This window comes from Alosa pseudoharengus, unplaced genomic scaffold (genome assembly GCF_046254945.1).
Source record: "Alosa pseudoharengus isolate Yale_2024_CS ecotype anadromous, Long Island Sound unplaced genomic scaffold, YU_APseudo_1.1 YU_APseudo_1.1_scf_8, whole genome shotgun sequence".
NCBI classification, from domain to species: Eukaryota; Metazoa; Chordata; class Actinopteri; order Clupeiformes; family Clupeidae; genus Alosa; species Alosa pseudoharengus.
The window spans coordinates 38,418,288-38,441,175 of record NW_027468870.1 but is presented as its reverse complement, the minus strand read 5'-3'; the positions used below and the strand labels follow the sequence as shown (position 1 = coordinate 38,441,175).

General features: G+C 41.3%; 1 protein-coding gene across 4 annotated transcripts in view; it reads right to left on the bottom strand.

Moving 5' to 3' along the window:
* The window catches only part of doc2b (double C2-like domains, beta), a 160,626-nt gene extending 138,178 nt beyond the window's left edge, over window positions 1-22,448 (bottom strand). The window contains exons 1-6 of one of the 4 annotated variants that reach the window (XM_076274640.1): window positions 22,388-22,414; window positions 20,166-20,218; window positions 13,925-14,003; window positions 13,572-13,715; window positions 12,637-12,766; window positions 10,622-10,708 (exon numbers count right to left, since the gene is read on the bottom strand). In XM_076274640.1, coding sequence (XP_076130755.1) covers window positions 10,622-10,708; window positions 12,637-12,766; window positions 13,572-13,715; window positions 13,925-14,001 — 438 coding nt within the window. In that variant the 5' untranslated portion in view covers window positions 14,002-14,003; window positions 20,166-20,218; window positions 22,388-22,414. Of the gene's footprint in view, window positions 1-10,621; window positions 10,709-12,636; window positions 12,767-13,571; window positions 13,716-13,924; window positions 14,029-20,165; window positions 20,219-22,387 lie in introns of all 4 variants that reach the window. The other 3 variants (XM_076274639.1, XM_076274641.1, XM_076274638.1) reach the window with 3 other exon arrangements.
* Window positions 22,449-22,888: the final 440 nt, after the last annotated feature.

Sequence of the window (22,888 nt, the reverse complement as noted above, 5' to 3'; positions counted from 1 at the left end):
GCTGCGTGAATTTTATTAAACCTTGTTGCCACGATGTGCCAGCTTAAGTCCGCTTGATACTGTAAGGCGTAAGCCATTGGTTTCCAAAGGAGATTTTATATGTGTCGCCAGCATAGCCTATTGACAATTTATGTTGTAAATAGGCCTACCTTATACCTGTAGCTTAGGGAAGCTAACAGCTTTCTATTAGGATCTAGTTTGTTAACAGTTACGGTTTTGTCATAACTCCCTGATGCATTTTTGCATTTAGAATAGCCAGAGCGTGGATATCTCAATCGGAAAATTAAGCAATATCGGGCGCCTACCATGGACTAGGCTGGGTGAATCCAGCCTGATCTGCCGGTGATTTATTTTTTGATTTCTTAAAAGATTGAGCTTGGTATGGTGAAAGCCAGACTAACCATGGACTTCAGTTACACAATGCAAGGGAACATGAATCAGCCTATATTTGCACGAACAATAACGGACAACAGCTCTTCAACTTGGCCCGTTAAAATGTGTATGAACAGTCAGTTATTTGCACCACTGGTTAGATGTAAAACTGCATTTCGTTTCAGACTACTGGTAAGCTTACTTAATTTGTGCATTGACAATAAACTATCACATGAACTAAAGATGACTAAAATCTTATGTAGAAGAAGAAACATTCACAAAAAATCCATCCATCCAAAAATGACCTTTGTTTTTGATAGCTGTTGAAAACTGCATGGAACTGACAGAGATGTTTTTGTTTATTAATAAATAAATAAATAAAAATATAACATTATGCTGATACCTTCTGCTTTTCCCAAATACAATGTAGCATACAGGTGTAAGTGACCTTTCATCAATCCAGTTGCAATGGATGAACTGTGATGAACTGCCCTTCTTGTGATTGTTTAGAGATTTTAAAGGTTTTATAAAAATACTACAACTTTTTTGGCTTTTCTACAATCTATTCACCTTTGCAGGGCCAGTAGGCTACTTTCTGTGCAGCCGCACACACACACACAGGCACGCCAAACAAGCATACACAAAAGTTTCAAGAGTGGGGGATGGAGTAAAAGATGGATACAAATTGATTAGTGTGATTTATTTTCGCGGAACGGATGTACAGGACTGAGCGGCGGTCATATTTTGTACCGCTATGCGGTACATCTAGTTTAAAAAGCAACTGCAGCTACATTGTACACTGTTTACAGCTCTTTGAGTCACGGTAACATGTATTTTTGGTACATAGCTAATTTAGATACACGTGTGGGTGCTTGTGTTTCTTTAGGAATCTGCCGTCTTGGTTTGTATAGAAATGAATATTAAGTGACACACGTAAGAGGTTGGAAATACATACATACATCGATGTTTGATGGCTAGCTAATAAGTGACAGTCTACTAAACTAAGAGGTTGGAAATACGTTCCTATAAGTAAGACAGAGTACATCAATGTTTGGTGGCTAGCTGGTAGTTCTGTATTTCAAGGATTGACAGGCTAGACGTTTGCAATTTAATACTGCAACTAATGTTTTATTTGTTTATATTACAAAAACGGTAGGTAGGCCTATCGGTGTTTGGGTGATTGGGCGGCTTGCCGGCTAGTTCAATATTTGAGGGTACCTGATCTGCACGGGTCAGGGTACCTGATCTGCATGATTACGTCACAATAGATGATGGGCGGCTAGTTCAATATTTCAAAGACACTTGCGTTCCTTCCTGTACGTTGGGTCCTTCAACAGAAAACAATAAACTTAGGCAAATTATCGAACAGCAATCAACATTCTGACCAATGAAATTCTGGAAGTGCAACGGCTAATAGACCAATCAGAATGTATTTTATGTATTTTGTGACGTAATCATGCAGATCTGGTAACCCGTGCAGATCAGGTACCCACACTAGCATGGCAGCTCGCATGTCAGCCGCAGCTCGGTGGTCGTGGCAGCTGCAGATCTCTTGCAGATTGAAGTTAGGCACCCTTGCTGAGCAATCCCTCCGTCCAGACATTGGATGTGCAGCGTCACGGATGGATGAGGGACTTCAGAGACATAAGGCAGGCTAGCCAAGGCGCTCATCAGCCCAATGGAAGCTGGTTAACGTTAACTTGACGTTGATACCTTACGTCACTAAATAAACTTTCTCTCCTAATAAGCAATAAGAACAGATAAAACATAATTTTGTTCACAGTATTATTGTCTATAATCATGTATGACACAATGAATCATTCTTTAGGACATGATATGAATAATTTAATTAGTCATGTGAACCGAGCTAGCTAGCTAACTAACGCTAGCTTAAAACGCTATACAAGTGGATGGGAGTAGCTATGGCAATACAGCTATGCGCTAACAAGTGACTAGTAGTTGAAGGACTTCGCTTAAACTTAATATACTGTTGCAAATTCACTTGAGTATAAACTATCCAAACTATAACTATAACAGTAATGTTATTCAGCTAGTTGTCATTTCAAAGAAATTATACTTCTCCGTTTAAAATGTTACCTTAGCTAAGAGGCTAGCTAGCATGCTAACAACCAGACAGTAACTGGCAGCAGCATGGTCTGATATTAAGTTATTTTATTACAAATCCGAACACTAAAATATTACACTATTAGGCTTGAAATGATCCCAAACACTTACAGATTATGACAAAATTTTCCAAAAATCCTCAACAAATCCAGGAAGACATAATGACCAATTTATTGGTAAACTTCCACAAGTCTCCATTGACATTAGTGCAGCGAGGGCTTACTCTGGTCTGCATAAAGGGTGATTTTCCCCCCTCCCCCTTGCAATAATCGAACGCGGAAATTGTCGAACGTTTGCCCCTTTCGCTCCGCTTGAACCCTCTCTGACTGTACTATAGTGTCATCACTGTGTGAAGTGTTGTTCTTTGAATACTTCTCCAACTCCCTTACCTTTTGTAAGGTATTATAACAGAAAATAATTGTGTGTGTGTGTGTGTGTATGTGTGTGTGTGTGTGTCTGTGTGTGTGTTGGGGATGGGGGTGTTGAGAACTAAAAATATCAATATTAATCTCTGTTCAACATAATTACTGGCCACGCCAACATAAGTCTGCTTTACAGTGTAACCCTGTAGCAAAATGAGATCAGACACTACAATATCAGACACTACAATATTTTGTCTCTCACTCATCAGGGCTATTATCATCATGCAAACAATGACCATTACTCAAACCACTGATAATGTCAACTATAACACTGTCAGTGGCATGAGAAACTCATTACAATTGTGAATCCACACAGCCTTCCATTCTACAGTGTCATCTGAAGCTAAGCGTCTGTTTCCCTTTCTCTTCTCAACAGATCTGGGAGGTGCTCCCTAAACGGCAAATCACAGCCAACAATTTCCTCTCAGCATTTTAATTAGCAGAATGATAACATCCCCTAATTTGCATGGCAAAGCCAGTGTTTCGTGAAATTAGTTTTGTGGATGGCATGCACCACCATAGGCAAAGACATTCAGCATTGTTCGTGGACGCGGCTCCCAGAGCAGCCGGCAAGGACTCTATTAGCAGCCCCTGCTCCACTAAAGTGGCGTTTGGACAAAAGAAGCGCCTGGGCAGAGGTCAAAGGTCACACAAAAAGATCAATTGCAGGAGGCTAATAGGTGAAGATCGATCAGCTAGGGCATGTGCTGGAGCTCCTTAAAAGGGCATGGGCCCCAGGTTCGATTCCGACTTGCAGTCATTATCTGATCCCACCCTATCTCTCTCTCCCACTCGCTTCCTGTCTCTCTCCATGGTCCTATCAGCATAAAAGCAAAAGCCCAAAAAAATGGAGGTCTTGGGAAGAGGCCTGGCCATGTTAGAGTGAGGTGGACTTTCCCAGCGCCTCAATGCATCTATTAGTTTTGGACTAATAAATGGCCACATGTCTCCCACTTAAAGCCCACAGGTGTAATTACAGCATAAATCTTTCCCTCCCATATCATTACATTACAGCACAGTGATATTCACTATCATCCATGGTCGTATTCATTTCATTTTTCACAAGATGATTTGGTAATTATGCCATAAAAGTAGGAAAAAAAAAAGAACTCACACTTCAACAAAGCAATATTTTAACAGGCCTCGGTGTCATCTTAGATGCAGAGTTAAGTTTTAAGCCCCATATCAGTAAAGTTACTCAAACAGCCTATTTCCACTTGAGAAACATTGCCAAAGTGCGGCCCTTTTTAACTCAACAAGATGCAGAAAAACTAATTCACGCCTTTATCACTAGCAGGTTAGACTACTGCAATGCACTTTTCACTGGTCTTCCCAAAAAACATCTAAAGAAATTGGCACTCATACAGAACTCTGCGGCTAGACTTTTAACTAAGACTAAGAAGAGAGAACACATCACCCCTGTGTTGGCTGAACTGCACTGGCTCCCTATTTCCTATAGAATTGATTTTAAGGTTATGTTAATTACTTACAAAGCTCTGAATGGCATAGCACCTTCATATATCTCTGAGCTTTTAATATCTTATCAATCACAAAGGAAACTTAGATCATCCAATTCTAATCTTTTAATCGTACCCAAAGTGCTCCACAAACAAAGTGGAGAAGCTGCTTTTATCCATGATGCCCCCAAACTATGGAACACCCTGCCTCTGTACATCAAGCAGGCGAGTTCAGTAAATATTTTTTAAAAAGATCTGAAAACATACCTGTACAGGAAAGCTTTTAGTTAACTCATCTTATCCTGTAGACTACTTTTTCAGATTATTCTACATCTGCTGCTATTGGAGGGCGCAGCCAGCCAGAAGCAGATGGGCTCCCCCTATTAAGTCAGGTTCTGCTCAAGGTTTCTTCCTGGAATATGGGAGTTTTTCCTTGCCACAGTTGCCATATGGCGTGCTTGTGGGGGGTAAGAGGGTTAAGGCTGCCAGTCTTATGACATGTGATTTTCTATATTTTTGATATGTTGCTGAGTGGATCATAAACGGCCCCAGCAATGAAGAAAAGTGATTGATAATGACTGACTGACTATTATTGTGTTACATGCTTCAAATGTAAAGCACTTTGAGCTGCATTCTGTGTATGAAAGGTGCTATACAAATAAAGCTTATTATTATTATTAAAGCTTATTATTATATTTTATTCAAAGCTGAATATTACCGGTTCAGTGTTTGTCACTCTGCTGTTATGAGCAAAGCAGAATTCATAAATCCAGTGTGGCCGCATAACACAATAAAGCCTCTACTACGGGAAGCATCCAAATGACAAGCAGAAAATGATGAAATGAAAAGTAGGGCAGAAGTAGTGAGCAATGGTTGTTGAAAATGGAGTTGATGCAGCAAGAGTTGCCTCAAGTATATTAAAATGCACTCAGCAGAGACCAGGAGTGGGAGTTTGTGTTATGATATTGACTCATCACTTTCCCTTCTTTATCACAATTAAGACAAATCAAACCCACTTGTTGGGTCAGTGGAAATGTGAATGCAGCAAGTCTTACATGATTTCCTTGTCTCTTTGACAAACATATAGGATAAATTCACCGACACGGCACTATTCATTTCATTGACACGGGAGATTGAACCTCGAGGCCCATTTCCCTTTGGAGAGTGGTGTCGTTCAACGCAGTCCGCTCCATATAGATTTAGCCTTGGGACAGATTTCAGGCCGATCCCATCCTTTACGGAGCGAGACTAAATCTGCATTAATACAGCCCCATTCTGCAGTGTAATAACTCTGCCTGAAACCGGAAAGCTGCTCACCAGTGGGACAGCTCGGCTGGTCACGTCAATAGCTCTGCATCAGCTGCATTTCTCTCTGCCAAGTTATGATGAGTGCAATTCTTGGCTTGTTTTAATGAAGCTCTCATTCATTTGTTTTCTTGAAGGGCTACGCTTCTAAAAATTGAGCTATGCTGTGAGCAATTTACAGCTACATCTACCTGCCAAAATACAATTGAAAACAACCCCCACAATGAGACACATTACACATCTAACAGGAACAGCTGATTTTGAGAAAAGAATAGCCTGCTACTATGTGTGAGAATCGGTGAAATTTAGCTCTCTTTAATTAGCCACATCAAAGGCTCTCTCCAAGGAGGCATTGCAGATGCTTTTTTCGTTATATGTAATGTCCTGAGGCAACTGTGAGAGAGCGATAAAGCTTTCACTGCACCCAAAAGCCATCACATGCCCACTACATGGCTAGAATGTTGATGTCCCCCAGTGTTTCATTTCTGCTTATTATTTTCTGCTAAGGATATATGGGATGAAGCAGGGTGCTTTTCTCTGAAGGATACAAATATTGACTGTGGCGAATTCATAAGAAAAGAAAAAGCTTAAAGATTCCACTGAAACATATATCCTGAGCTGAGAATAAAGAATATAAATAGTGCTGCAAAAATATATCCTCTAGCTTTTCCGATTCAACAAGTCAGAGCTGTAGTCACTAACTCTTAATCAACTGAAAATCAATAATTACGTAGTGTCCTGCTGCTCTCCGTTTGTCACGTTTTGTCACGTATGTCACGTTTTAGAAACCATCTGCTGAAACTGATGAAATGCTTGCAAAAGTATGATATGCTAATCCTAAAATATAATGGTCTGTGGAAGGCTACAAAGCAGCAGTATAGCATGGACAAGCCGAAGTAAATGATTAGACAATCCCTCCCTTAACTTGGGATGCCCAGTGCCCATGAAAAAACATAAATATTCCCCCACCCTCTGGACACAGGAAACATTTCTCCTGGCCTGACTCATTGTAAATGTACAACCAATCATCCAGGCTTGGCAAGGCACACACAAGCAAACACACACACAGAAAGAGAGAGAGAGAGAGAGAGAGAGAGAGATAGAGAGAGAGAGAGAGAGAGAGAGAGAGAGCTGTGTGAGGGATGTCTGAATCGAGGGCGGTGTGGTTGATCAACACTGAATGGCAGTGATAAAAGCAGGCTGTCCTGTGAGGGTGCATGGGGCCATCTGATAGAAGGCACTTTGTTAGCATTGGCTGCCCGAGCACGCAAGCCAAATGGCTGGGCATATAATGGAGCGGCTCCCTGGACTCTGTCTGCACGCCACACGGAACAAAGATAAGACAGCCAGAGACGGCTACTTGGACCAGAGACGGCCTAATTGTGGTGCCGAGGCAAGACCATGCACTACGCTGGATGAAAACAATAGCAATAATTATTAGATAATGTGGAGCAAATTCTGTGCTCAAAAAAATTAGACCAGGGATTTACCTAATGAGGCGTTTTTTTCCCTTAATTTAATGACATGGTGACAGTAACAGAGACTGCAATTAAGCAGATGTGGAAAAAATTGATTAAATGAAACAGTAGTGAAGCCAAAAAAAGAAACAAAAAAGTCTGCATTCAGTATCTTAACCTCTTTTCCACCATATTGGAACGATGGGGGCAGTGGTCACTACTACAGCTGACCAGAGACAGCTTTCCCCCAGAAGTTAGTCGTTTTGCAGCCCAGCAACCAAACCCACTATACTCTCTTCCCACTATATGCTGTCCCTTGCACTCGCTATACTTGCTGCCATGGCTACAGCAAATGACTGACAGGCAGTAACGATTGGTTGGATACTGGACCTAATCTTTTTCTTCTTATTACCTGAGCTTGCATTGCTCACAGGCATGACATTCTTTGTCCATATGATGGACTAATAATGAAGAAGGTAAGGATCAGATGTTATAAAACTATGATTTAACATAGTTATTGCTGTTTTTTAACCCTCAATCCCAAGTATTTCTGTTGCCCCTAGCATGGGGCAGTGGTGATGAAACACACTGAGTGGCAAGACACTGTAAAGATGTTAAGACATAAAGATAAACAGTGTGCAGTAATACAAGACACTGTAAAGATGTTAAGACATAAAGATAAATAGTGTGCAGTAATACAAGACACTGTAAAGATGTTAAGACATAAAGATAAATAGTGTGCAGTAATACTAGTCGCATGGTATGCAGATGAGGCTCAGGTTAAACTGCAAAAGTTTTCATCTATCATCTATCTATCTATATCTATATACTGTACACACACAAACACACACACACATATTTATACACACCATATGTGTCTGTGTGTGTGTGTGTGTGTGTGTGTGTGTGTGTGTGTGTGTGTGTGTGTGTGTGTGTGTGTGTGTGTAAAGCCAAGGCATTGCCTCGGGCAGTGTGTTGAGGATAGGGACAGATAAATTATTCTTTCTCAGTTAGACGCCTGTCATGCTGCAGAGCTGGTAAACAAAACCAGAATGGCTTATTGATTCTGTAAGTACTATTGACATTTCTATGTCACTTCAACCAAGTTAAGGCTAGCCAGCCTCCCCATTTCAATATTCCGAGCATACATAAAATAACTGGCAGGTAGGGCTGCCCCTCTCTGAAGAAATATCCTGATTGGTTGCTACAGCAAGACAATAATGTGAGTGGCTGATTACAGTGCCCTGGAGAGACCCAGAATTTTTTTCTTTCTGTTCTGCAAGCATCAATTTCCGTGATGGATATCAGCATATGAAGCAGCTCACGTCCCTATTCCAGAGGAGCACTGCTTACATCAGATTTAATGGCAACTCCACGCATCTGCTACGGCCAGGTAGGCATTACTTGTAATGGGAGCCACGGCCATTGTCTGGCCCATGCACACAAGCAGGGATTCTACACAGAGATCATGAGCAGACACCCCCTTTTGCTTTGTTCCCTGCAGCGCTCATTGCACAGGATGTTCTGATAGCATCAGTCCAATTAGATATTTCTGAGTGCTGTCACATGTATCTTCATTGGATTTCTTTAATGAAAGCATTACGGCAGATGGGGAGATAGACCGCTGTGACAGGGAGGGCAGAAACATCCGGAAGTGAAAGTGATAACCTGCAACAGAGGCTGGTCATTTGTGTGTCAGGCTTGCTTATGCTAGACTGATAATAAGGGGTGGGGTGGGTCATCATCATTTAAGATTACAGATGGGTTTAAATAAGGTTTTCAAAAACCTTGAGGTGAAATCCTGGTGGCTAGTGCTTAATAAACTAGTGATTAAAAATTTAGTTGAACAATTATTATATTTCATGACAATTCCTCACTTGGTTTATAAGTTATCTTTTTCACCCTGTGCTCAATAGGGAACTTGCTATACATATGTTATATATTTAAGTAACGTTATGTTATGTAATTTAATTTTTTTAATGTAATGAAAAAGTGAAACTACACCTTTGGATACAAAGAAGTAGCAATCCCTCATCATATAAAATTCAGCAGGCCGATACTGATCTAAAAACATTCTCTATTCTTCATCCCCCAAGCCAAACTCCTGGCGTGAGGCCCAGCTCCCTGGTTGGGGAAGAAAAGCATTAAACTCACAACACGTACTGCATTGATCTTCACAGCTCCTTGCATGACCTTTTCAGGATTTGACAGTGGCAAGTTTGGGTTGCAATGTGCCTTGGGCAAAGAGTCATCCACTCGGCCGGTTGGAAAACTGAATGAATATGTTTACGTTCTGTGTGAAAACACCAACATACAGTAAACGTCATCCCATAGTGTTCAAAAACAGCCCATAAACCACAGTACAGTGCTTCAGGCTTTGAAGACATGTTCAAAGACAGCTCTTGACGTCTACCGCGTAAACAACACAACGACCACTTCATATCTCTATAATGTATGATTTATTCAGGAGGAAGACCTGAAGGATAAACCTCACAGAACTTGACAAAACCAAAGCTTTCACACTGGCTTTCACAGAGGAGGGGGAAAGGGAGAGAGAGAGAGAGAGAGAGAGAAAGAGAGAGGGGGGGGTTGAGAGAGAGTGCTGGGAAGCATCACCCTGTCCCCTAAATCCAGCAGGAAACATAACAGCCCTTCTGACAGAACGCTTCCATTATCTGAGCGTATATGATAAGGTGCCCTGTCATTTGCCATTTCTCACAGCCCAGCCCTGTCCTCTTAGGCTGCTTGGTTCACAGCAGCGTTGGCAAAAATGAGCCCTTCTTTATGCAAAGCATGCAACACACTGTTAGGGCATTCAAAATTAAACAGTGTTTTTTTATTTTTATTTATTAACATTTCCATTTTAAACTGCAAGCATCCACCAAATCCTGGCAGACAAAAGTAATTTTGTCTGCCAGAACTGTACACTGTATCAGTCCTCGGCATCATGAGAATCCCTCTCCCTAGTGTCAACACACGGCTACATGGGTAATAGAGGACTCCAGCATTTGACCCTATTAGCATGCAACAGTAACCTATGGCACTGGCCTGGGCTGCAGCTCCACCTGCCAATCTGCATCTCTAATGAAATAAACAACAGCAACAACAACAGCAACAAAATCATCAATACTAAGCTGATTCATATTGGAAGGACATGGGACTGTGACCACAGGGATTGGGTGAGGATTGTCCATAATGTAATAAGGGAGTGACCTCACTAAGGTACTTCATCACTACGAGCAAATCTTGTACCTCAGCCACGAAATCTTCCGTGTGTTCTTATCATAACCAAACTGATTACTGGCCATTTCGTGCAAAAGCTCTGAACCTCGTTTGTCTAATTGCACAAGGTGCGTTCATCATTTGAAAGTTGTCTTGCTGTGTGGTTCGTATTGTTGCTTTGCTTAGATAAGAACGGCAAGACAGTCTGCAGGCTTGATTAATCTAGTGTAAGAGTCAATAATAAGACACTGTAGGAAGGTACCTCTCGCTGCTCACTGCAGATTTTGCACAGCCAATGGAGTCTCTTCTGACTGGTCGCAGTCTCAATGCCACACTTTGTGCACACTTTCTGCAAACACATAGAAGGACAAATGCGGTGTCATGCATGGAAACTTAACAGAATTACACTCATTCATACACCTCTGTGGGAAACTATTATACAAAGGACAATTGGTACGAACACTTTGCAACTCACTATCACCACCAAAAAAAGAAAACATCCTAGCCACATTCATTTCAATTGCAGAGTTTGAAAAGTGTCACCCGTGCAAATACTGTCAAGAGATGTTATGATGACAGTGCTTAAGGAAACAACATTCATTTTCTCTAACGATACCCTTCCTCCAAGCATGCTATTAGAAAGCCAGCGCTTTGCTGCCTTTGATTGAATTGTTTTTCACAGCGCGACTTCCCATATTAATCTATAAACCTGTGGAAAAGAGCACATGATGACCCATTTAGCATAGCAGTTGATTGAGAGAAACAATACTCTCCTGCTAAAAAGAAATTTAATTAAGACTGGAAATACTATATTGGATTCTGGGGATTCAACCTTAAGAATCAATTTGAACGCAAGGCTGAATATGGCATTATAATAAATACACAGGAAGGATCCCTTAATCAAGCCTCATGAAAAGGAAGACAAAAGCCAGGGAAAAGTGCCCATAATTACATCTTAGCTGAAGGAGCTTTGTATTTTTAGAGCACTTTACAGGCAACTCTTCAGTGCTACCCATTTTCCACCGTCACATGTAAAAACTTCTCACTTAGTGCTATATTAAACACTAACAGCTGCCATAAAAGGGGCTGAAGGTTCACTTTAACTTTAAGGACTGCTATAAGGACAAGTCCTACCAAACAGAATGTCATCACTTTAAACTTACATTCCTTAAATGTAATAACTTAAGTTCAGTGTTTATAATAGTCATACCTTGCATACATGAAGCAAAAAAAAAAGCCAAATAACGACACGCTCATGACTATGCAGTAAAGAAACAGATGCTTCCTCCTTCTCTTCACTGCCTCCTGCTGAGGTCCATCATGGCTACCCCCACTCGGGTCCAGCTGCCCAGACTGGCACTACGTTTGCCCACTTCCCCTTCACTCCTCTCACACACTGTGTGTCACTCACGCCTCTCTCTCCTGGCCCATGTGCTGCTTCGAGGACAAGTCGTGATTCACCTGCGCCATCTGGACTCTCTGACCCCTTAGACCTGAGGTAGGTCGGTGACCACAACATCTAAAAGAACTTCATACACCTGTATGCTAGACGTGGGCTAGAGTGCTGCTGTAGACAGCCTGTGGTAGACAGGCGTATACTGCCCTCTGGTGGAGCTAATGCAACTTACAGCGTAATTTATCTTCAGTGACACAGTCACCCATCATAATGAGTGAAGGGCTCAAACGATCAAAGATGAAAGCAAGCAGAAACAGCCCAAGGGCATGCCTGTGTTTTATTTTATTCTCCAGTGATCTTATCAAGTTTTGAATGATCTGATATGACATGCTTTTTATGGACTGACTGTATGCCAGAGATAAGAGACCAAACTAAATATTTGCATTGGTAACATTCTATGATACTAGAACAGCAGGTAAACAACAGGTTTTCCAAATCACCATTCAGTTAATGTAGAAGTAAAACTTAATTGGCTGGCGAGATGTACTTTCCAACACACTCAATAATGCATTAATCAGACAAGCAGCCCTGACCTAACGTGGGATTTAAATAGATGGTGTTGCCTATGATTGCTTGTGTGACACCTTGTCGTGTCAAGTCACTTTATTTATATAGCAAATTTTAAAAACAACAGGAGTTGACCGAAAGTGCTGCACAGTTGAGGCAGGCAAACTAGAATGATACAAAATAGAGACGAAGACAGATAGATAAATACATAAACATAAGATTAATAGAAGTTGTGCACTTGTCTGCTAACATCATGATGAATGTGTGAGGTGTGGTGCGCCCCTGAGCAGGTGTGTGCGGTGCGACGCTGTTACCTTGCAGCAGTCCTGGCACAGCACTGACGGCGCCCCCAGCAGCCCCAGCAGCTCCCCGCACAGCAGGCACTGGGACAGGCCGTTCCCCACCGCGCTCCGCCGCATGTTCTCCAGACGCTCCACCAGACGCCTGCCAAGCCAGACACAACACAGCCCAAGAGATCAGACACAACACCTCAACCGCACTCAATCATACACCACCCACCAGCTCAATCTTTCAGCAACGTTCTCCCAGTGGTAAACTAATGCCCAACGTTCAGGCAAAATGAATGGCTGTGTGGAGAAATTAAAATGAAGGAGTAATCCGTGCCATCCTGGGGCCAGTACAGTAAATCTGTGAGATGATGTGTGTGATGAGTGTGTTGGACTCTTTGGCTGCCCAGGGAAAGGTTGTGTTGTGTTTTTGCATCAGTGAGCAGTAGTGAAGTTGCACTCAAAAAAAGCTTGACGAGTGGAGCAGGAACAGTAATGAATTAAGTAAGGGATAAAGTATTGTCCGCCGGTCATTATTGGAAAATACATCCCAACAGGGTGAACAGGACCCTGACACAACCATTGTAAACAGGGGTGTAGTGTTAAAATAAGAGGTGGGTAAACTATGAATTCTGTGATCACTGTAAGGTGGACTGCACCATGCGGTATCGGATTATTAAAAAAGGGATTCAGAACATGTTTAATGATGGTGGAGGTTATTGTCCAATGTTTATCGAAATACCAGTGGTATTAAATGCTTCCTAGAGTGTTGATAAGTGCAGTGTGATTTTTTTATGTTAAAAGTTGGTAAATTGGTAAATAAACTCTGTGGATAAGGTGGATAAACTCTAATAAGAGGTGGATAAACTCTATTTCTGAAATTTCAGAGGTGGATAAACTGCGTTTACTTGCGTTTAGCCTCCACTATAGCCCTGATTGTAAATGGAAAGTAGGTTCTGTACCCAATCCTGTGCTGCTCTAGCTGGTCCAGTTGCTCCGCTCTGTGGATGACACTCAGAATGATGTCCAGCTCTTGCTTCTCAAGCACCTGACTCTTTCTTTGTCTCTCGGTTTGGTACGTGTGCACAGACCAGCCAGTCTGAAGCCTGCCCAAATTAAAAACAGAAGAAATTAAAAATGAAGAAATTCAGACAGACAAAACACTTAAAGTTGGATACTCAGTATCCCCAGTTATCCTCCAGTTGAAGCTGCACAATCAGGTGCTTCACAGCGGCATGACGGAATACGTAAAACACAATATCACATATTTGTAAATTATTAATGAGAAAAAAATAGTAATGAAGTTCATACTTACTTGGCCCTCAGTGCTAGCTGTCTGTCATTGGGGCAGATCCACTGATCATTGCCACTCCCAAACATGGTGTCAGTCATCACTGCTGGGCAGTGTTGGGCAAATTACTTCAAAATCGAAATGTATTATGCATTACTTATTACTGTCATTTCAAAGTAATTTGTTACATTATAATATTACTGTCTCTGAATTGTAAGGCATTACACTACTATTGCATTACTTTTAAGTTACTTTCACCAAAATATCTGGAAATATGGATTTGCCATTCTAAATGCAGTTTATTACGCTCAATCATAGTCAGAATTTTGTTAAAAACCGATAAAAGGTCAAAGTCTGGTAAATTGTGATATAAATACTGTAACTCTAAGGCCTAGGCCTGCTCATTAAAAACAATAGAGAGCCTACTATATTGTAAATCAAAGCTTAAAGAAACTGTATGTAAGATTGTGGCCAAAACTGGTACTGCAATCACTTTCAAACTACAGTAGAGCGATGTATCCCCTTCCCCTCCCCTCTGACTGGCAGAGCTGGCAACACGGATGCCGAAACACTACTGACTTTGTGATTAGTAGATAGGTGGAGGGTGGCGCATCAGGCCAAAACACAACATGACAACATCAACATCAGTTGAGGGCTGCAACTCCACTTTTTAAATGACAATATCCTGGCCAGACTACTGTTGTCAGTGATATAAGTATTTGAAATAACATGATTTCTTAATGTCTAGTGACATATCAGGGCCATTTATGATTAATTGAAATACATTTCTTACATACGGTTCCTTTAATAAAGACATGTCAAGATGGTGGCCTACTGACCATTTTGGTGCCCTAAGTGAGTGGTTTTGAGTGAGTGACATTTAAATGATAACTCAAACACCTAAAGTACAATAAAAGGCATAGGCTTAGTATTTAGCACAATAATAGTATTTACAGACCATTACTGTGTTTTTAAACATTCATGCTGTTTTCTTATAAATGGTGCACTGTCACTTTAAGAGCATTGATCTTTACGTTCTCATAATGCCTTTTTGCCAGCTCTTGTTTACAAGCCTTGTTTGTTGAGTTACATTGATAGCACAATTGTATCAATAATATGCACAATGTTAAGTTGTTTTAAGCAGCCTTCATTGCTTTGGAAAGTATGCAATAACATGTTGCTTCACATTTCGTTTTGCAAATAAAAGTGAATTATGAGCCTGGTATCCACCTAGCTATCTGAATGGATTCTTTTTTTGTCAACTCGGCATATCATGTGCTTCATGTAAATGCTTGGAAAACGAATTATTGAAGACCCATCAATTCCATTCTAGCACTACGTGGTGGAGATTGAGAGAACCCAAAAAGTATCAAACTTGCATTTACCATGGTGTTAGTGCATTCTGACATTGTAAACGTTATTGATGAAGAGTGAAACGCAGTTTGCAGTAAAGCTACTATTCATTGGTTACATGTGGGTGCCCCCTCTGTCCTTTGGTGCCCTACGCAAAGTGCGTGATGCGCGTGGTGGGAGCGGTGGCACTGCCAGGCTACACAATCTTTTTCTGCATTTCTATCCCTTTATTCTCTTTAAGTTCAGTTGTGAATTCAAGTTCAAAGCTGACATGCACTAGAAGTTTGTGTTTAATCAAGAATCAAAAAGATTAGCGTGGCACCACTTTATCGCGAGGCATAGTGAGATCTTTCGGTTTCGCACAAAGTGCACTAACTATTATGTGCAATAACTATTATTACCGCGTCTCTGAGCGTAGGCTTATGTCCATGCCGCAAATAGAGTCCGCTGCAGTCACAGTCATCTTCAACCAGTATCAGGAGATAACGTTCTACTATTTTGCGCGGATTTTTTTCTCCTCTGTTGTTCTCGCGGTGGTGGTGCGAATATGTATCAAAACAAAACACTGCTTAATTTTTGGTTAAAATGCACTGTAACGCGCGTTACTGAAGTTTGTACCGAGTAAAATATTACCCAATTTTTTTTTTGGAATGCCTTACATTACCGCGTTACCACAAACAGCAATATATTACAGTAATGACATTACTTTTGTAACGCATTACTCCCAACACTGCTGCTGGGACAACTGGGAGTTCTGCAAAACACAGCACGTGGTGTTCATAGATGTTTTGAAAGAGGTGGAAGAGGTTTATTCATTGGCAACTAATAGATTTTTGTCTTTTGTCAGATTTGCCAATTGTTTGGATTCTTGGTAGTAGCTATACTCGAGCTATACTTGAGAGCAAGGAGGATCATAGGCAATAATGATGAAGCAGAGTGCAGGTTACACACATCCAACAACTTAAACAGGTGCTGGATCAAAACTTAACTGAAAGTAAAAATAAAAGAAAGATCTGCACACTGTGTTAGACAGGCTTGTGCAAAATTCAGAATTTTAGAATTGACCTCCATTCAATTCATACATTTGAATTGAATTGGCTCCGCCCCACAGGAAGTTGAATTTGAATTCTAATTGAAATGCCCGGAAGTGGAATTAAATTCATGGCAATTCAAAGCAATTCCACAGTCACACAACAGAAAGAATGTGTTGAATGGCACATACATTCAGTGTTGGGAAGGTTACTTTGGAAATGTAATTGGTTACTGTTATAAGTTATCAACTTATAAGTTGTGTGTTTGATGCAATCATATCTGACATATAATGTGGAAGCTTTATTTACCCTACCCTTAAATTACGTATATGAATTTCTTCAAATTTCATTGAATTTCAATTCTACTTCCTTTAATTCAAATTCGAATTTGTAATTCTAGATCCTGTTTTTGACCAACAATTGAATTGGAATTAAGGAGTCATTCTCAATTCAATTCTGAATTTTGCACGAGCCTGGTGTTAGACGCTCCTAGAAACTTTAATTTATAGCAACGTTTCGATCTTATAGATCTTTGTCAGGCCACCTGGGTGCCAGTGCCCAGGTCAAGTTGTTTGGCTGTGGTGGCACTCTGTTGTCTCTCGCCTCAACAATTTGCTAAGAGGAAGATCTCCCCTGGATTCCCCCTGCTTCTTCAATATGGCGGGAATGATTTGGGGACAATTGGAAGCCTGTGATGACATAAGTTTTCACAGGCCTGAGTTGTTTCAATTACATTCAAAAGCGGCCACTGAAACGGCGCTGCTGTCTGTAACAGAAGCCTTAAAGGAAGCCAGGGCGACCGCTCGGTCATCAGTACTCATTCTGCTTGACTTATCGGCTGCCTTTGACACGGCATCCTTCTCTCTATACTCTCTAACCTGGGAATCTCCGGCTCTGCTCTCTCCTGGTTTGAACCCTACCTCACAGGACGCTCGTTTAATGGATCATGGCTTGGACAGCTATCTGCACCTCACTATCTCACCACAGGGGTCCCCCAGGGTTCAGTGCTGGGCCCCCTTCTCTTTGCTATCTACACCACCTCCTTGGCTCGCATGGCTTCTCATACCACTGCTATGCAGACGACACACAGCTCTATCACAGATCTCGGATTGCCTCTCAGACATATCATGGATTAAGGCACATCACCTTCAGCTAAACCTCTCAAAAACTGAACTGCTGGTCCTCCCAGCTAAACATACCGTACACCATGACATCAACATCAAATTTGACTCCCTGTCTGTTTCACCTACCAGGGCTGCAAGAAATTTAGGAGTTGTTCTCGACAACCAACTAACCTTCTCCAATCATGTTGCCTCGGTCGCCCAGTCATGCCGGTTCGCACTTTACAACATACAGAAAATCAGGACTTACTTGACTCAATATGCTACCCAACTCCTGGTTCAGGCAATAGTCATCTCACGACTTGACTACTGCAACGCCCTCCTGACAGGTCTCCCAGCCTGCACAGTGAAACCCCTTCAGATGATCCAGAACGCGGCGGTGCGCCTGGTCTACAACCAACCCAAAAGGGCACGTTACTCTGCTGCTCATCCAGTTACACTGGCTACCTATGGCTGCCCGCATCAAATTCAAGGCTCTAACGCTTGCCTACAAAGTAGTCTCCGAACGACGTCTAGCTCTGCCACCGGTACGCTCAGGCCAATCCAAACTTTTCTCATCTGTTGTTTCTTGTTGGAGGAACGCACTGCCAGTTCCTACAAGGGCAGGGACATCCCTCTCCATCTTCAAAAATCTCCTGAAGACCCAGATCTTCAGAGAACATCTACTCTCATAGCGCTACTTACAACTAGTCTTGCTGATCCTAGCACTTACCACCCGTCTAGAACTGACACTCAACTGTTTAAAATCAGCACTCACTGATGCACTTATTCTTACTGTACTCTACCTTTTTTAAATTGTCCCATAATTGTTGAGAGAATTGCTTTAAAACTGTTTACCATGTTGTTAGTTGCTTTGGTTAAAAAAAGTGTCAGCCAAATGTAATGTAATGTAATGTAATGTTTCTTGAGGATCAGGTTCATTTTTTTTTTTTAAATGGAACAGGTTATAATTTGAAAAGCTTACCCTGATTGTGAAACTACCCACATACGGTAAATCTAAGCTAAGTCTTAAACCCTCTTTAACTGTTCTGTTATATAAAGCTTTGATGAAATCAAAATGGATATATCGCACAGTAATAAAATTGCATACATAAAATTGGAAAAGATGGTAGAAATAAATCTGCAGCCTTGAGCTAAGAAATAGGTGCAAAGGGTTCAGAGTTTCTGCAGTACGCTCAACCACCAATGAGAAACAGATGTCCCATACTCATCACTTCAGGCAAAGACATAAATGGAAGCACTCTCTGAGTTTACTGTGTTTCAACTGTGCTGCTTCTTAACAGGGGCATCAGAGCACACAAATCACCATGTACCAGAAGACAATGTCGAATTATCTTAAAAGAAAAGAGAATAGCCACTCATGAATGTAACTCAATGGGCATCACTATATACAGGGAAGCAGTACGGAATGTTAGGTTCAATTCAATAACGCGCTACAGCCATGTTACGCCAAACAGCTGTCCACTCTCTCAGTAACCAAGCAATGAGTCACCAATAGCGACATTAATGAACAACAGGGATCGTTCATCTCGTTGTGGTTACAGCAGAAGCGGACAGATTTTATTAACGGCAAAAACACATAGGAAATCAAAACATAAGGACAGCACACTGTTCACAAAATGTGATATAACACATGTGAAATGTGTACATAATAACATGATCTCCCTCTTCCAAAAACACAAGACTAATCCAATTCTTCTTTCGTCTCTCTCTCTTTCTTTCTTCCTAATATAGTAGTCTACCTCTTCTTTTACTCTTTTCAACCCTTTCGTAGGAGAACTTTGAACATAATAAAAGAATGCTTCAACAACGCAAGATTTTAAAATGTCAGGTATATTTGATGGACCCAGATATTCTTTAGAACTTTCATTGTACAACATTGTACAACATCACACGAGTGTAATGACGATATCTTCCTGGCCCCTCCCTTCCCAGTTATTTTGGCCTTTAATTCACTGGAACAGGTGCACACACACACACACACACACACACACACACACACACACACACACACACACACACACACACACACACACACACACACACACACACACACACACACACACACACACACACACACACACACACACACACACACACACACACACACTAGCCACTCATTTATGGCTAAGCGATTAGCTCTATTTACATTTCCATGCAGGCTAATGGCCTTTGTGCAGAGCTAACGTTCTGGCCTCAGGCACTACTGACAGTTTTAAATAGCACTAAGCTGGTCACAGCAGATGCAATGAACATCAAGACAGCTGAGACTAACTATAACAGTCTTTACAACTGATGAAAGGACCATTTACATACCATAAACTTGCAAATTTCAATTTTCCAGCTTGTCAATTTCAATTTTCAGCATAAAATTATTATTAAACTTTTCTTGATAGAGTTCCCAGGAATGAAAAAACAAAGACTGTACTTTTTAGTCTGACACTTGTATAATATGAATTTCCCCACAGGCACCATCTACAATGTACGGTCATCATCAACAAAGTACTTCTGCTAATTTTCCATTCCATAAATGCATAAATGTAATAAATGCTTCACTGACACCTGGTGACTGAACATCTAAACTGAAGAGAAATCTATTACATAAACTACATGATTCTTGCTGTGGGAACTGTGCACAGCTCCCACCACCAAACTCTTCACACCTTGATGTTTGTTCAGTACATGGGCATGGGTCAAAATCCCATAATAGCTGTTAGCAAACAGAGTGACAGTGGAGGGGGAGGAGGAGGGAGTGTTTACCTTCTGTGAGAAACAGTGGAATCCTGTTGCTGGAGGGGGGGGAGCAAGGCCAACTGAAAAATTGACAAAGAGAGAAGAGAAGAGAGGAGAAGCGAAGAGAAGAGAAGAGAAGAGAAGAGAAGAGAAGAGAGGAAATGAAGACCGGGGAAGTGGTGCCGGCTCTCAGGGCACACACACACACACACACACACACGGGCTGGCTGCCTGCTACGCCGGTCACATGACAGGAGAACAATTCCCACTGAAACATCCTGTTCCTCCAGCACCTACCTTCAAGAGAGGAGCAACAAAAGCAAAGCCAATAGGCCAACAACACGCTAGGTTTCACTCAGCACTCAGTCTAAGAGAGTTACTATTGACTTGGCCTTTTCAAACAGACACACAGAGAGACTGATTTTATGCCTGGTATGCCTAAGTCTGACAAAACAAAGGCATCCTTTAAATCATGTTGCACCTGCGTATGTTGAATGAAACAACAACAAATACAATTTCAAAACACTCAGTTTAAAAATAAAAAGATTGTTGCCACAAAGCAATTACTTCCCATTCAGCACATTCTGACAAACATGAAGTTATGTTGGCAAAACTAAGGGTGTATGAATCTGGACAAACTTTGTGTTGAATAGTGTACAAAAGGACTCGTCTTGTATCTATGCTGCATTTAGCCATTTCAATCTCTGGGGAAACCCTTTTAAACATCATCAGAGAGTGATTCCATTAGTTTCAACTAGATTACCACTGATGGATGTTTGTTGACATTATTTCCCCCAGTGACCTTTATGCATCTCCATCAGCGCTTTTTCACTGAGGCATATGGTCTCTGACCCTACAACAAACTCAATCAAAGGCACAGGGGTCAAAGATTGTTGTTCTTGTTTCTTACATCTCCTTCATAAATACATTCCTGCTACCTGTTGAAGTCCACAGCAGAATAGGACACAGCTGTGCAAGAAAGATCAAAAAGGTAAAACAGACAACTGTGCAAGAGAGATCAAAAGAGGAGGAAAAGCAGTTCAGACCTACTAGTTTTACATGGACGAAGGTTCTACACCTATTCTCTCTCTATTCATTCTGTCATAACGTTTATAATCCCAAAGAGGTCCAGCACCTGCTCAAACCTACAGCTAGGTCTATGTCATGTAAAACATTTCCTCCCTCTTCATTTTATCTCATTGGCATAATTTAATGGCTTTCAAACCCACATGAAGCAAACAGCACTTGAAAATTCAAAACAAAGCCCACAAAAGGCAAACAAGTGTCTGAATCTAGTCTAGTCTTTTTTTTCAGCAATGAGTAAGTAAAGAAAAGCATGTTCGCTAAGCATTTTTTTCTCTTCCCATGCAATGCTGTTAACTTCTTCAAACTTTTTCACTCTACTTTATCTGAACACCATGGAAAAGCAACTTGCACTTTTACAATATCCTGGAGTATTCCGCACCCTATCTGCCCAACAGACTTCCTGAAAGGCTACATGAACACTGTATGCAGAAAACTTGATGGACACAGATGTGGACAGATGTGCTTGCCACTGCAAGTAGCATAAATTAGGCTCAAGCAGCATCAAAACAGAACAGGTGGCCTGTCAAGGAGGACTAGAAGGGGTCGGTCCCCCCCCACCACACACACACACACGATGTACCTGACAAACGCCATGTTTTCCTCTAATTAGGAGGATGCTTGTGAATGCTTGGGGAATATTTAAGTTAGAAAAATCATTCACTTTCTCAGTGGCTACTATTCCAACCATAGACTGTATATATAGAACAGTCTATGATTCCAACGTGAGGGGTGTGTACACTGGAGGAGGCGTGTGAGTCAGAATGATTTATTTTGTTTGGGCAGAGAAAACTTCCCTCTAAACAGGTGAACGACGCGCGAGCTATATTGGAGCAAGCACAAGTCAATTTACTTATCATTTTTCAGCATGTTAGCACTTGTGATAACAATTGCATGACAGTTGAAACGTCAATAGCAAACATAAGTTTACTTTTTAGATCGTGTCAGAGACAACTGGCAGAAATAACGTACTGACGTCTCTGTGAGAACACCTGCTAATCAACCTATAACAGTTCCACAACTAAACGTTAAACGACATGTAGGCTACTTTAACCATTAGCCTACGCCGTTATAGGTCACAGGAGAACCTTTCCTGTGAAAAAAGTGACTTCTATTAATATGAAACTGATGTAATAAGATGAGGTAATATTAGCAGTCGTGCTTACCAAGGGTGCTGAATCTGTTCAACTTCTTGTCAGTTAGGGGTGGCACACTGCTAATGCTGGATCAGTGTAGAAACAATCCACACCTTGTCAGTGGATGGCAAAGGAGGGTTCATCTGGGATTTCAGCCAATCTTGAGTCACTCTTCCTGCTACGTAACCGCTGTCGCCCTCTCACGCGCATACACTCACTTGCATGCATGCTTCATATGGTTGGTGACCACTAAAGAAAATCTATATATTAAAAAATGAGCCCAATAAGCCGAGGCAATGATTTTAAAGTGCAGTATTTTTGTCACAACTGAAAAAGTATGCCTTTGATAGCCTATATGCTGTCTAAATAGTCAGAAAGTCATGAAAAATCTAGTTATCAACATGCAAAAAAAAACTGAGCAGTTGTCACCAATTATGCTTTAGTGTCATCCTTCAATTTTACACAACATAAAACACCACTTGAACCTTTTCATGCAAAGCCTTAAGTGTCCATACCATTCCGTAGGCTATT